Source organism: Nannobrachium achirus (genome assembly GCF_963921795.1).
Source record: "Nannobrachium achirus genome assembly, chromosome: 19".
NCBI lineage: Eukaryota > Metazoa > Chordata > Actinopteri > Myctophiformes > Myctophidae > Nannobrachium > Nannobrachium achirus.
Genome location: NC_137826.1, coordinates 48,598,532 through 48,612,924, shown reverse-complemented (window position 1 = coordinate 48,612,924; position 14,393 = coordinate 48,598,532). Strand labels below are relative to the sequence as shown.

The 14,393-nt window shown below is 41.3% G+C and overlaps 1 protein-coding gene across 1 annotated transcript in view; it reads right to left on the bottom strand.

Moving 5' to 3' along the window:
* Nucleotides 1-3,741: 3,741 nt before the first annotated feature.
* st6gal1 (ST6 beta-galactosamide alpha-2,6-sialyltranferase 1) overlaps nt 3,742-14,393 on the bottom strand; it is a gene marked incomplete at both ends in the record, with an annotated part of 31,513 nt that continues 20,861 nt past the window's right edge. The window contains 4 exons of the mRNA XM_080749523.1: nt 3,742-4,016; nt 4,796-4,970; nt 6,080-6,181; nt 10,975-11,072. Coding sequence (XP_080605649.1) covers nt 3,742-4,016; nt 4,796-4,970; nt 6,080-6,181; nt 10,975-11,072 — 650 coding nt within the window. The remainder of the gene's footprint in view (nt 4,017-4,795; nt 4,971-6,079; nt 6,182-10,974; nt 11,073-14,393) is intronic.

The following is a 14,393-nucleotide window of genomic DNA, read 5'->3' as shown; positions in this document are numbered from 1 at the left end:
TATTAACGTTTTCCTTGCTTATTGAAAGTCGCTCTGGATTAAGAATGTGTGCTTCTATAAATAGTATACTGTATAAATGAAAAGTATATGAGACTAAACAATAATTAGTTTTTCCCCCATTTTTTTTACATTTCCTGAAAAGTAACAGTTTATAAAGGTTTCCACGTGACAGCAATGATATATAATATATATCTTACAGTATGGTATTCTAATTTATATAATTTATACAGATTCTTGTTTTACACACTATAGCCGGTGATGCTTAAAAGTGCTTAAAAAAAAGAAAGAAAAAAAAGAAAAACGAGTTAAAACTCTATATTGTGATAGTAATCTTTGCTTATCCACAACTTTCCAAAGTCCCATCGTGCATTGCGCAGAAGGTGCAGGCAGCTTCTGGCGCTGCAGCCGAGTGTGATCTACAAGCTCACAGCGGCTGCAACTGCGACGCTACGTGAGCTTGTATGTCTGCTGTTAACCGGAAGTGTCCCGCAAATAATGCTACAGTAAATTCTGGCGGAAACAGGTGGATAGAGTGTTTGTTGGGGAACGGGGGACTGCTCTTCTTTTCAGATTGTGATATCGAGTTCAGCCAATCAGGAGAGAGAACTCATTTGTCAGCTTAAATTTTATAGTGATCCCGTTCAAAATATGTCATTTCTTTGTGTCAGCACTTTCAATGTCACTGTATCCTGTTTGAGTTATAGTGAGGGAAAGTTAGCTGAGTGTTATCTGGGAACTAAATCTAAATCAATAGCTTTCTTCACAAATGTGTTCATGAAGGTGTCTAGTATCACCTCTGAACTTTGTCAATCCCAACTCCCTTGACATACTTTGTGGGAGTCAATCAAAGTGGGGGGTATCCCTTGGGCCTGGGATTAAAGGGGGGAAAAAATGGCCAATATGATAATGGCCAATATGAACGGCCAATGGCCAATATGAACGTATGAGGTGTGTAATTAGGGTATTTTTGGGCTGCTGAATCCATTCCAAACATTAGTTTTCAGTTAAAATGACTCCTTGGCCATGAAATAGGCCTAGTTGGCTAAGGCTTAGACATTTTTTTTAATTGACAATATTATGTCTCATGGACACACAAAGTAGGTGTGGCCTGTTGTATGGCCAGGGAGGTCATTTTTACAGCCTTTTTGGCCCGGCCCTCCACAATATTTTCTGTTGTTCATGTGGCCCCATGGAAAGAATAATTGCCCACCCCTGCTCCATAGCAATGATAACAATCACAATACAGAGCAATTTGATACACCTTTAAAGTGATTATTGAACATTTGATATTCATTTACAGTACAGGCGGGATCCACAGGTTTCAGTTCATTATGAAGGCATTGTCTGCAAGTGGTAGGATAGTTACAGTATGTACATGTGTTTGTTAGGGGTGGGCAATATAATCGATATGGCAATACATCACGATAGTATATTTGCCAATACTGTATCGATACTTCAGGCAGTAGTATCGCAATACTTTGAGGAAAATAAAATATGTTCCAATGCATAGGAACCAATGGTAGAAGTCCAGTCCTGTTCACAGCCTCTAGATGTCGCTGTAGCTAGTACTTCCCCTTCCCACGGTTCAGTGAGTGAGGTCTCTCGAGAAAATGGCTGCGAACGACGAAAACAAATACATTAGAGCAGCGCCTTCAGCTTTTAAAGCTGCTATATCGCAACAGTATCGCAATAGTATCGTATCGCAAAGATTCGCAATATATAATGATACTATTGCATCGTGACCAAAGTATCGTGATACTTCTTGCCAATATCCACCCCTAGTGTTTGTGTGTGCATTTTGTGCGTCTCAAAGGTGCATGCAGGTGTCCCTTATCACTCCTCCTCGGATTGTCTTTGGGTCAACATTAGATCATAACAGGTCAAATACTACATCTTAATTTCATGCGGGATTTCGCATTCACGGTTGAATAAATTATTATTTAGTCCGTAGTATTGTTGTTTTTTTTCTTTCTTTTTTTATTATTGTTTTAAGGACCTCCATAACTCTCGGAGTGTACAAATGGAACCAAATGGACCATTTGGTTCCATGTGTACACTCTTAGAGCTATGTGTACACTCTGTACGCCCCCTTACAGCTGTAAGGGGCCATTTGGAAACCCTCCCCCCCTCAAGGTTCAATTCCGACACCAATACCTGGAGAAACGGCTTTCCCTTTAGCCAGGCAGCACTCGAAAAAAAGAAGGAAAAAAACAAAAGAATCGTCCAGCCGTTGAACCAACCAAGCAGTCGAGGCGAATCAAATCACTTGATCAGCCAGTCGATGAACCAATCCAGTCAAGTCCGATATCGTCCGGTAGCGATGCGGCGATACAATTGTCCGTACCATATCGTTTGTCGGTGGATCCTCGTCCTTGCTGACTGCTGTCCGTATATTGGCAAAAAATAAAAGACTTTCACCTTCGCCGGTGGTCGATTATTTATTTATCCGTTTTATAAATCTATAATATTGTGATATGAATTTGTGCTTATTAACAGATGGATATATTAAGGGCTTCAAGGATTACAGTTGATGACAATATTGTGAATTGTTTTTGGCAACTTTTCTAAAGATTAATTGCGGGTTTCTGTCCTGCCATTTTTGCCGAAATGAAGCAATGATTAGTTTCACCGCCACATAAAGGATGCACAAAATAAACCAAAGAAACAAAACAAAACAAAAGAAACAAAAGATTGCTACCGGCATCTTATTTTAACCGATTTATTTGAATACACAAGCTGCTTTCAGCAAAGAGATTTGCCATAGAGAGGGAAATACTGGCGGACCTAGTACAGAGCCCTGGGGTACTCCGGTATAGAGCATTTAAGCGAGGAGGTTTTTCCTACCGGAGCTGAGCCAAGGCGTGCTTCACTCGCCGATTTAGGGATAGGGACAGAACAGGAAATAATGTTTAGGCGAGAGCGTTTGTCTACTGACCAATCACAGCACCTCCTTGCACAAACTCCTCCCCCTCCTCTCCTCAGCTCCGGTAGGAATAACACACTCGCAGCATTTAAGTGTTTAAAGGAACGCTTCACCTCTTTTAAACAAAATGGCTGCCAGTGCTACAGTATGGTCAATATTGCAGGGGTCTTCAACATTTTTCAGCCTAAAGGACCCGTAGCTGAGAGAGATGAAGCATGGTTGTGTTGCAGATTACACTTTCTCATAGGTTTCATAGGCAGATTCATTGACTATCATCAGTTTTGTGTAAATTAATGTTTTGTTTTTGTATTTTTAGTTTGTTTATTTCAGACATTTAAGCACTTGTCCCTCAATACTTAGTAAACTTGGCCTTTGGCTCTGTACTTGGTCCGTTCTTCTTCCCTCTACACCGCACCTCTTTGCTGATAAAAGCAGCTATTTTCGGCTAATGTTCCATGGAATTGGGAAGCCAGGGTTCAAGTGGTTTTTAGGATATTTCCCTTTCAAATAAAATAAACATATATATATATATATATATATATATATAAAGGAATAGGAAAATCCACAGGCATTAGAACACATTAGAATGTCCTTCTAATGCGTGATGGGCCGTGTTTTTTCCATTACTTTTCTACTTTTCTTTTTTCTATTTCTTTTAACGTTTATCTTGTTTAAAAGTGAAATAATCCCTTTAATGTAAAAAAAAAAAAGAAAAAGAAAAAAAAAAGATTTTGGCGGCCCCCACAGTAGCAACTCAGAGGACATCCTGCTAATCTATTGTTATCGGTCCCGAGTTTGTTCCCAAAAGGCACGGCCCCCTAGTGGCTGGGTGTTGCAGCAGCAGCATGGCGGCTACAGTTGAGGCTGCGGAACCCGGGCAGGGTGACGCGGCCCTGGTTGTAGATCTGCCGGTCGGAGCCCTGGTTCATGCGCTTGACCAGGTTCTTCTCGTAGAGCAGCGGGTGGTAGGCGCCCAGCGTGCACGCCGCGTCGTAGAAGCGCTGGTAGTAGTGGCACAGCTCCGTCTTCCGACGCGACGGCAGAAACTCGTAGACGTGCACCACCTCGCACAGTGACATCATGAGCACCGTCCCTGCACGCGCACGCACACACACACACGCACACACACACACACACACACACACGCACACGCACACGCACACACACACACACACACACACACACACACATAACAATTAAAATCCCTGTTTATCCCAGTTGAAGGTCAATGTTTTTGCTTTTCTTTGCATGCGTTGTGTAGCTTAGCATAATGTAGCATAGCATAGCATAGCATAGTGTAGTAGAGCCTAAGGTAGCGTAGCCTAAGGTAGCATAGCATAGTAAAGCGCGTTATTTGGAATTGCACCACAGTTCTAGTCAAACCCCTCCCACGGAAGCTTTTGATTGGCTGAACCGGAGCTAGGGAGCGCTCCTTTTGGACCGCGCAGAGGTGCCGGGTGGTCCGACCACCTAAACCTAACCTCAGTAAAACTGGTGAAATGCTAACCTGCCAAAGCTGTTGAGTAGCTAACCTGCCGACGCTGGTGATGCTAACCTGGTGAAATGCTAACCTGCTGACGCTGGTGAGTAACTAACCTGCCGACGCTAGTGAATGAAAACGAGCGGCTCCGCCTGGAAATGTGGTGCATAAAGCATAGCATAGCATAGTGTAGCGTAGCTTAAGGTAGCAGAGCATATCAAAGCATAGCATAGCATAGCGTAGCCTAAGGAAGCATAGCGTAGCACAGCCTAAGGTAGCATTGCATAGCAAAACATGCCGTAGCATATTATAGTCTAGCGTAGCCTAAGGTAGCAGAGCATATATAGCATGGCATAGCATAGCAAATTATAGTTTAGCATAGCCTAGCTTACCCAGCAAGCCAGAGGAGGGCGGGTTCTTCTGGATGGGTTCTGGCATGTTGTCTTGGATTCGTTGCCAGAGCTGCCACTCAAAGCGTGGGTGGAGGATGTAGAAAGGCTGAAGGGGGTGGAGCCTCCTGTAGCGCTGGTACTGGGCAAAGATCGGATAATCTGTCTTGTTGTACCACTGTAATAATAATAAATACAATTATCATCATCATCATGATGTTTATATAGAATATACATTTTCAGTTGGGTTGCCAATCAGTTTCAATTGGAGTTATTTAACACTGTTACTGAACAAACCAAGCCCCCAGAACCAGGGTTGAACGTTGAAGCAGTTACTGCTCGTGCGTGTGCTAATACTAATGCTACTACGTATCCTAGTGCGCCTGCTCGGTGCCTTAAGGGCAGCAAAATTGGCTCACTTTTGTTTGCCAATTCACCCTTAGTCAAGTCCCGCCCGTTGTCCCTCCCCTCTTCTCACCCATTGGTTGCTGTGTCTTGGTGGGACACTCGGTGGGACACTCCATCCACTACCATTTTAATTCAGTTGCTTTGCATTGTTATTATGTGTGTTCAATTCAGCAAAATGGTGCTGCTCAGTGGTAGTATAGAGACTCAGCATGTTTTTAAATGTTTTTATTTCTCCAAAGATTATGTTTTAGCAAATTCAACATAAAAAAGGCGGAACCAGGGCGGGACAAGGCAGATAGAGCCTGCTGGTTGGTAAGTCAGGGACCAACCAGAAGGCTAACATAGGGTGAATTCAGCTACATCCGGCAGTCTTCTCAGTGCCCTAAAGACTTTAGATTGGTTCTGCAATATAGTTGTTGTTGTTTTTGTTGTTGTTGTTGTTGTTTTTAAAGCTCTGAATATTTGGGAGGTGAGGTCGGACCGAAGGGAAAGCGGTCAAAATGAGCTTCAAGCAACTGTATATAGAACTCTACTAAATGTTAGAGGGTAGCACAGGTCCAGAAAATGGGATCCGAACCGAAACCGAACGGTGGATAATTAGACCGGTCCGAACGGACCCGAGAAAACATTCTAACTTACTGGACCCGGTCCGAAACGGACCTGTGGATATTGAACCCGTCCCGAAACGGGACCGCGGTAAACTGGACCCGCTGGACATGGAACGGACCCACTCCATGTACAGAAACATGCTCCACACAGATAAATTGCAGCTCGGTTCTTGGCGGACCAGTGCTACCTTCTACTCTATATCCATTCACTCATTCATAGCAGTGATAGGTTGGCAGAGAAAGGGGCGGGGTCGGGGGGAGGGGTTCTTACCAGTGATAGGTTGGCAGAAAAAGGGGCGGGGTCCCAGGCCACCAGGACTCCAGTGCTGTACAAAGAGCTGGACAAGAAGCGATGGTCTTCTGATGCCATCACCTAGGAAACCAAATGTAAACAATACTACATCACATAGGAAACCAAATGTAAACAATACTACATCACATAGGAAACCAAATGTAAACAATACTACATCACATAGGAAACCAAATGTAAACAATACTACATCACATAGGAAACCAAATGTAAACAATACTACATCACATAGGAAACCAAACGTAAACAATACTACATCACATAGGAAACCAAACATAAACAATACTACATCACATAGGAAACCAAATGTAAACAATACTACATCACATTAGCCTCGTGTAGCCAGGCTTACTCATCTGCGAAGAGAAAAGCCTGGTGACAATATCAGGCAGAGACAGTTCAACTTCCGCCTTGAGAATTTCAACGGAAGACTACAACGCATGACGTAACTTCCATTAAAACAGCACTTCCGCCACTTCCTTTAGAACCAACCGGAAGTCATATTGTGGCCAGGGTGACATCACATGTGAAACCAAACATAAACAATACTACATCACATAGGAAACCAAACGTAAACAATACTACATCACATAGTAAACCAAACATAAACAAAACAATCACATATGGAACCATAAGTAAACTTCATCACCCAGTTCACAACTAGGAGACAAATGTAAACGATGCTAAATAGGTAACAATATAGGAAACCAAATGCAAGTAGCAGCTCTTATGCCTTAACTTAAAGGCCTGTCCATACTGTCTCCGACCACCAAACTTTTCGTCAGAGAGTTCCGACTTTCCGACGTGCAGCTTTCCAAACTCTAATTCGGGGTAATGCTTTTTAGAAGATGCAAGTGATGTCATTTTGTATTTGAACCGGACCTTTCAGACGAAAAGTTTGGTGGTCGGAGACAGTATGGACAAGCCTTAAAGTTAAAGGACAACTTTGTTTTTTGACAACAAGGGATCATATTTTAGTAATTAGAGAAAAGAAAAGATGAGTGTTAAAATGTTTCCATTTACTTATTTATATCGTTTTAGTGATTTTAACAATTTTGATTTGCATGCATGCCCAAAGGCTGGAGGCATGCAAGTGGCCAAATATGTATTTTTAGACACAAAAAGCCCATTCCCAAGATGCACCGCATTCTGTCATGGGCAGACGTGACTTATGTGGGCTGGTGTAAATAGAAACAAAGACATTGCCAACTTATTGTGTCTAAAAAGACATATTTAGCCACCACGCATGCCTCCAACCACTGAAATCAAAATACTGAAATCGCTAAAACAATAGAAAGCAGTAAATGAAAACATCTTTTCTTTTCTCTTTTTTCTATTTGTTGTAAAAAAACAAAGTTGTCCTTTAAGGCATAAGAGCTGGTACTTAAGACAATCAAAATAGAGCCCTTGTTAACAATACTACATCAACTAGGAAACCAAATATGTAAACAATACTACATCGCCTAGAAAACCATAACATAACAAGACAAGACAAGACAAGACAAGACAAGACAAGACAAGACAAGACAAGACAAGACAAGACAAGACAGATGCTACTGTTCGTTTTCCCACAGTTTCAATTTTGCAGAATGTTATTTAGATAGTGTGTTGTTTAGACAGATATCTAGGGCCATTGTTTCCCTGCTATATAGTTTCAAATGTACAGAATGTTGTTTGGACAGCGTTTTGTTTTCGACAGATAGCAATGTAATATGACTTGTAGTTGCAGGATCATATTTCACACACCATGGCGTTTGTGGATGCAAACGACACATGATACTTTATAAGTGTACAGTAGGGCATTCACGAATAGTGATTTTTAGTATTCGAATTATTCAACCTCAAAGTATTCGAATAGTCGAATATTTGACAGGACTGGCCAGACTCTTATAGTATTTGGTATTCGGTACTATACGGTAATATTTATTCAGCCGTAAAATCAAACCGAACCAAAACCGAAAATTCATTTCGGCTGAATATTTTGGTGGCCGAATATTCGGTACATCCCTAATTTTTTGATTTGTTTTGGGTCTTTTATGCCTTTATTGACAGGACAGTAGACTGACAGAAAATGGGGAGAGAGACAGGTAGTGACACGCAGCAAAGGTCATTGGGAACGGGACTCGAACCCGCAACACGTTGTTATGCATCAGAGCCTATGTGGTATGCGCTTGGACCGCTAGGCCAGTGGGCACCCCCAGAATTCAAATTTGAAGTATAGCTCAAATTGACTCCCAAAACAGCACATTTTGATTTAGTTTTTAGTCATAGTCTTTGACATGAAAAATGTGTGTTAAAATGTTTGGGAACCATTGGTTTAACCCATTTAGACCGGGTACAGATTGATTGCGTATTATTATTTTATGCTTTTTTAACTATTGAAAAATAGCAGATCTACAAGCTCGCAGAGCGGCACCGAGTGCCGATTCTATAAGTGTCTTTTGAATCCTTAAAGGTTTTTTGAAAAAAACTGTTTCTATGTCAGCAATCTGGCTAGCCATCGTCAAAGAAAAGGTCCTTTTCACTTAACTGGAGCTCAGTTAGTCTGTTCTCGAGAGACTACTATGTCAGTGGTTCTCAAACTTTTTCATGTGAAGGACCCCCAAAAGGATTTAAGCAGCATCAGGAAGACAGTGGTGCTTTGGGATTTTCTTTTCAGGGCGGACGGTCATTTATTGACGTCACGTGCATGCGCCTCTAGAGGCTATTTAGAAAGAAAGGATGTCAGCAGATCTAATGGTGGGTAGTAGAATAGTTTCCTAGTCTTAATTACATGTGCGTTGTTACTTAAGATTTTATTTATCATTTAATTCATTTAGAAAATACAGCGCTGCAGTAAAGAAACAAGGTTGTCCTTAAACGAATCTCAAACACTAAATACAACAGTATTGGAGCATGTATGAGGACACACACACATCGACACATGCACATGCAGTCACAGCTGGAAACCTCTGTGTTAAAGTAGGCTATATCCATATGAATTGGGGGGACTTGGACTTTAGGACGCTCACATTCACCACTAGAAACCTGTTATGCAAAGTAGTAGCCACTGATTAAAGTATAGCTTGTACCGGTAGTTATCGCGGATTCGCGGGGTGGGGGGTTGTCGCGGCTCTCGCGGGGGGGGTATGCACGCGTTTACACGCTCGTGCATCGTTCGGTGCCGTCCGTGCGTCCGTTCATGTGGGAATATATTGACCACACGGCGTCCGGTCGCGTCCGGCCTCGAAAGCGCTACTGCAGGAAGGAAGCCCATATAAGGCAACTACACTTCAGAAACAAGCCTTGTCTTTACAGAAAAACAAGGCCAAAGTCACTTAATAAGCAGACATGGCAACCCTGGTTATGGCACGTTTTGAATGGATGCTTCTGTTAAGGATGTGGTGTCCATGAGTGGGTCAGGGAGCTATAAATTCCTGCGAGCATTGGACAATATTAGACAGTATTTTAATGAAAGACAGCTTTGAAAGGGCTTGGAATCTCTGGCCAGCAAGACTGTAGCCTGCAGAAATTGACCAATCCTTGACTGCCGTGCATGTTGTTTACAGCAGGGGTTTTCAAAGTGGGTGACGGGGCACCCTGGGGTGCCGCGACGGCAGTCCAGGGGTGCCGCGAGATCATTTGATAATATTTGGAAATTATTTGGACACTTGAAAAAATATTTTGTATAATTTTAAACTTGAAGTACAAAGTTATTTTCAGTCAGTTCTAACCAAAATGGCTATTATCTCAACGTTTTCCTCGCAACATAATCACTAAAATATCGTCACTGTCGGGCAGAAACCTTGTATCTCCAAGTTTCAAATGTGTATGTCTTTTGGTAAAGCAAAGCCCTGCTTCATCATACAAGATTGTCGCACAAAACTAGTGAAAACAGCCGATCTATAAATGTGTGCTTGTAGATCTGCTGTTTTCACTAGTTTAAATCATTTTTAAAATGATATATGTACTAAACTAGTAGTTTAGTACATTTTATAGATGATAAATACAAAACAAACGGTTTTGGACATACAAGGTTTCCACCCGACAGCGACGATATGCTATAAATATAATGTGCTGGGAGTGAAAATTATAATGTAGGGGTGAAAACCCCCTCTGAAAACATTTTCAGATGTTTGACTCTAACTTTAGTGGTCATGTTCTGATGACAAATAGACAGGAGTCACGAATCTTTCTTAGCTTGGTTTTATAACTGCAGGCCTGCACAAGTAGAGTGTTGGTGGATGAAGTGGACTAAATCCATTTCATTTCAACACACACCTCCTTCCTACACATCTGGTATTCATTGCAGAGGAGGACACAGATAGATCCTCACATGCTAGTCCCCATTGTCCTTAAAATTATAATGTAGGGGTGCCTCGGATTTAAAAAATATATATTTACGGGGTGCCCTGAGACAAAAAAGTTTGGGAACCCCTGCTCTAAGGTGCCGTGATACCAGTCCACAGGTGCTGCAGAATAATTTGAGAATATTTGGAATTACCTTCACTTCATCAATATCACTTAGTAAAACAGACCTGATTTGCACTGTACTTAAAGAGTTCTTTTTCCATCTACGGCCAACTCTCTTCACCAAAAATAGCAGATCTACAAGCTCACAATGTGAACCTGTAGATCTACCATTTTCAGTGAAGTGGTTAAACGTTAAGTATAAAGTTATTTTCAATCAGTTCTGATGGAAATGGATATTTCTCTGTGACATAGCCATGGATGAAAGTGCCGTGGATGAAAGTGTGTGTGTGTGTGTGTGTGTGTGTGTGTGTGTGTGTGTGTGTGTGTGTGTGTGTGTGTGTGTGTGTGTGTGTGTGCGCGTGGGTGTGCGCGTGCATGCGTCTGTGCGTCCGTGCGTGTGTTACCTGGGAGTTGATAAGTCGTATGGTGGTCTTTGAACCGACATCCTTCTCGTAGCCTGCGGTGGGCGCCCCGTTGAAGCGCAGCACGGCATCGTGGGAGTCTGGGGGTCAGAGGTCACACAGCAAACATCCTGTTACTGTTACATCACACCGATCCAGGGAAATCGGGCGTCCCCAGATGATTAACTTAATGTGCAACATGTTTTTCTCACTCAACAGTGAACAAACCAACATGAAGTTTAAGTTTATAGAGGATATCTGCACATTTCTAAAGTGACAATTTAAGGACTTTTTGGTACCTCTAAAATGACAAATTAAACATCGGCCAAACTGTCAAATATTAGAGGCAGAAATTGTGAAAATAGCCGATCTACATGCTCACAAAGCCTCGCGTTATGTGGCGTTGTGAGCATGTAGATCTGCAATTTTCACAATAGAACCATGTTGTGCAAAATGTAATGCCTCAACTCTTAGTGCTCGTCAGGGTGTGGGTCCCAGTTAAAATGTGATTATTTTGGGGGTCGCGGCCTGAAAAGGTTGAGAACCACTGACTTAGATGGTGATGAAGTGCTCGGGGTGGAGCAGTTATGGGGGTGCAAAAAAACAACACCTTGAATGAGCACAACTGTTGTCGAATATTAAAGAACCAATACTTATTTGCACATTATTTGACCATACTGACAGCAATGGTGGACTGACTGAAATATCAAGGCCATTTATTCTCGCACAAAACATTTTCAGATGTTTGACTCTTAACCTTAGTGGTCATGTTCTGATGACAAATAGACAGGAGTCACGAATCTTTCTTAGCTTGGTTTTATAACTGCAGGCCTGCACAAGTAGAGTGTTGGTGGATGAAGTGGACTAAATCCATTTCATTTCAACACACTCCTCCTTCCTACACATCTGGTATTCATTGCAGAGGAGGACACAGATAGATCCTCACATGCTAGTCCCCATTGTCCTTTACTCTGGTTGAAGTTAAAATAAGCATTCCATTAAATGAACTCAGACACGCCCCCTTGTAGGGCATTCAGCAAACATTCGAATATTCAAATATCAAAGTCTCTATTTGACGTTGTTAACCGAAGTCGAATATTCGGTTATTTTTGTTTTTTTATAGTTTTCTCTTTAAAAAAGATATAGTTTATAAAGCTTGGCTACATAGGAAGTCATTAACTCTCCCCACGCTTTGAACGTTCACGTTCGCCCCAATTCGCAAGACCTCTCCGCCAATACGGCGCTCGTTCGGTTCGTTCGTCTGATGACTGTAAGCTGATGAGGGGTCGCGCGGCCGTGTATTGTAAACACATTTTCCGCGGTGATGGTGTAAAAAATCCATTATGCGTTAACATCAACGGAGAACAATTCACTTCCTTGTTGATTTCTCTGGCTCTGAGGCGCTGTGGCCAGTGACTGGTCTTCTTCTTCTTCAACACATAACAGGCAAATTCACATTCATTCTCGCATGACGCCGCCCTGAAACAAATTCTCTTTTTTTGTGCGTTTTGTTTGGCACACACAACAATACACATGATCTACTTAATAAAATTATGGCAACTATTTACAATCAATTTTATTATAATAAATATTTTTTATAGTATAATATTATTGGCTTGTAATTAAGTAAATGTAATGATATTATATCATTAGATGTAATGCATTTAGTATGGGTAATTTAAATTGAAACTAACCAAATTAATTAACACAAAAACAGAAATATTGAGTTCATACTAATCGAAAATATTTAGTTGACCTAGTTCTCTGTAAATAGTACTAATACAGTTTAAGTTGATTCAACACATTTAATATGACTAGATTCAAACTGAATAACGTTGCTAAAATTGGAACAATATAAGATTAGCATGGTCTGGTGGATGACATGGTTTGTTTCTGGGATCATGCTAACTTACATGATCTGTTCCCAATGTAGTAATATGAACATTAGTGTACATGTGTTCAATATGTATGAAATACTGTTGAAAATACTATAATCAGAATATTTTAGAGACAATTAACATAGTAATCTCAGAGTTACTATGAGTTCTCTTTCAGACCAGCAGGGGGAGGGAGCTCAACCTTAAGCTACCAGCCTGGCAGTTAGGGTTAGGGTTTGGGCTCAAATACTGACAAATCAAATTCTGACATAATAGTCAGCTTGCCGAGGCAGACATGGATATGACACATTTAGCATTGTTTACTCCCGAAAGCTTAGAAAATGTCCCTGGAAACCTAGACAATTGCTTTTCCCAGCAAGCTTTGCATAACAGGTGACCAACTTATTTGACCAATCAAGGGAAAGGGGTGGAGTCAACAGCTCTATAAAAATGACTTAATAAAATTGAGTTGGATTCAAACAATATTCTCAGAATGATTTCAGTATTAAAAACTACTCGATAAAATTCTAGTGCCACCATCAGGCAGATTTTTTTTAAACCCATTTTTGGACACTGCTCCTACAGATTTTGCACTAACATCACGCAAGGCGATACACAGTATCTCTAAAGTCATGTTATCAACATGGATCTGTCCCATTTCCCATATTCCCTCCTGATTGGCTACCATTGCCTTCTAAAGTTTGATTTAGGGAGTCTTACTGGTTATATTTTATTTAACTGGAATGAGTGGATTCCAATTAGAGAAATGTTTATTTAATGTTAACTAAAATATTATTATAATTTTTTCTGCATGGGTACACTTTTCATTTCCCAAGAATCCATGGGCAGTGGCACACCAACATAATACGGGGGTGTAAATATCGTCACTGTCGGGAAGAAACCTCGTATCACCAAGTTTCAAATGTGTACGTTTCTTCACAAAGTAAAGCCCTGCTTCATCATACAAGGCTGTCGCACAACAGTAGTGAAAACAGCAGATCTACAAGTTTGTTTTAATACTACTTGGCAAAAGAGTCCTTTTTTACAGTGCAACCATATAGTAAAAAATATTTTTGTTTTCCATGTTCCACGTTTTTTTTACTCTTATTTTGAAGGACGGGTCGCGACGATTTGAGAACTGAAATCACTTTCCAGTTCAGAGACGAATGCATCGTATAATTTACAATATAAATCGGGGTCCCAGAGAATGATAGGAATGCCATTAAATCTGTTAGCCTGGCGGGCCATCCCACATAGTGCGTTCACTCACTCATTCCTTCCCCAGTATGAGGTCTGGCCTTCTGCCGATAGGCAGCTTGAAAAGTGGGCGGGAGTACTTGCCTTGACAGACAGACTCCTCAAACCAATCAAAGTAGCAAAACATCTGTCATCAAAGTGCAGCCAGTCGGAAGAACGGCAAACAAAGATGTCTTTTCGGTCGATGAACTCCGCTAGCGCATACTCCTGTTCCTTTTTAATTGTTGTAATTGATTCCAACTCTGAAATAACTGCACTTAATGCTTGTTTTATTGTTTCAGCCTTAAC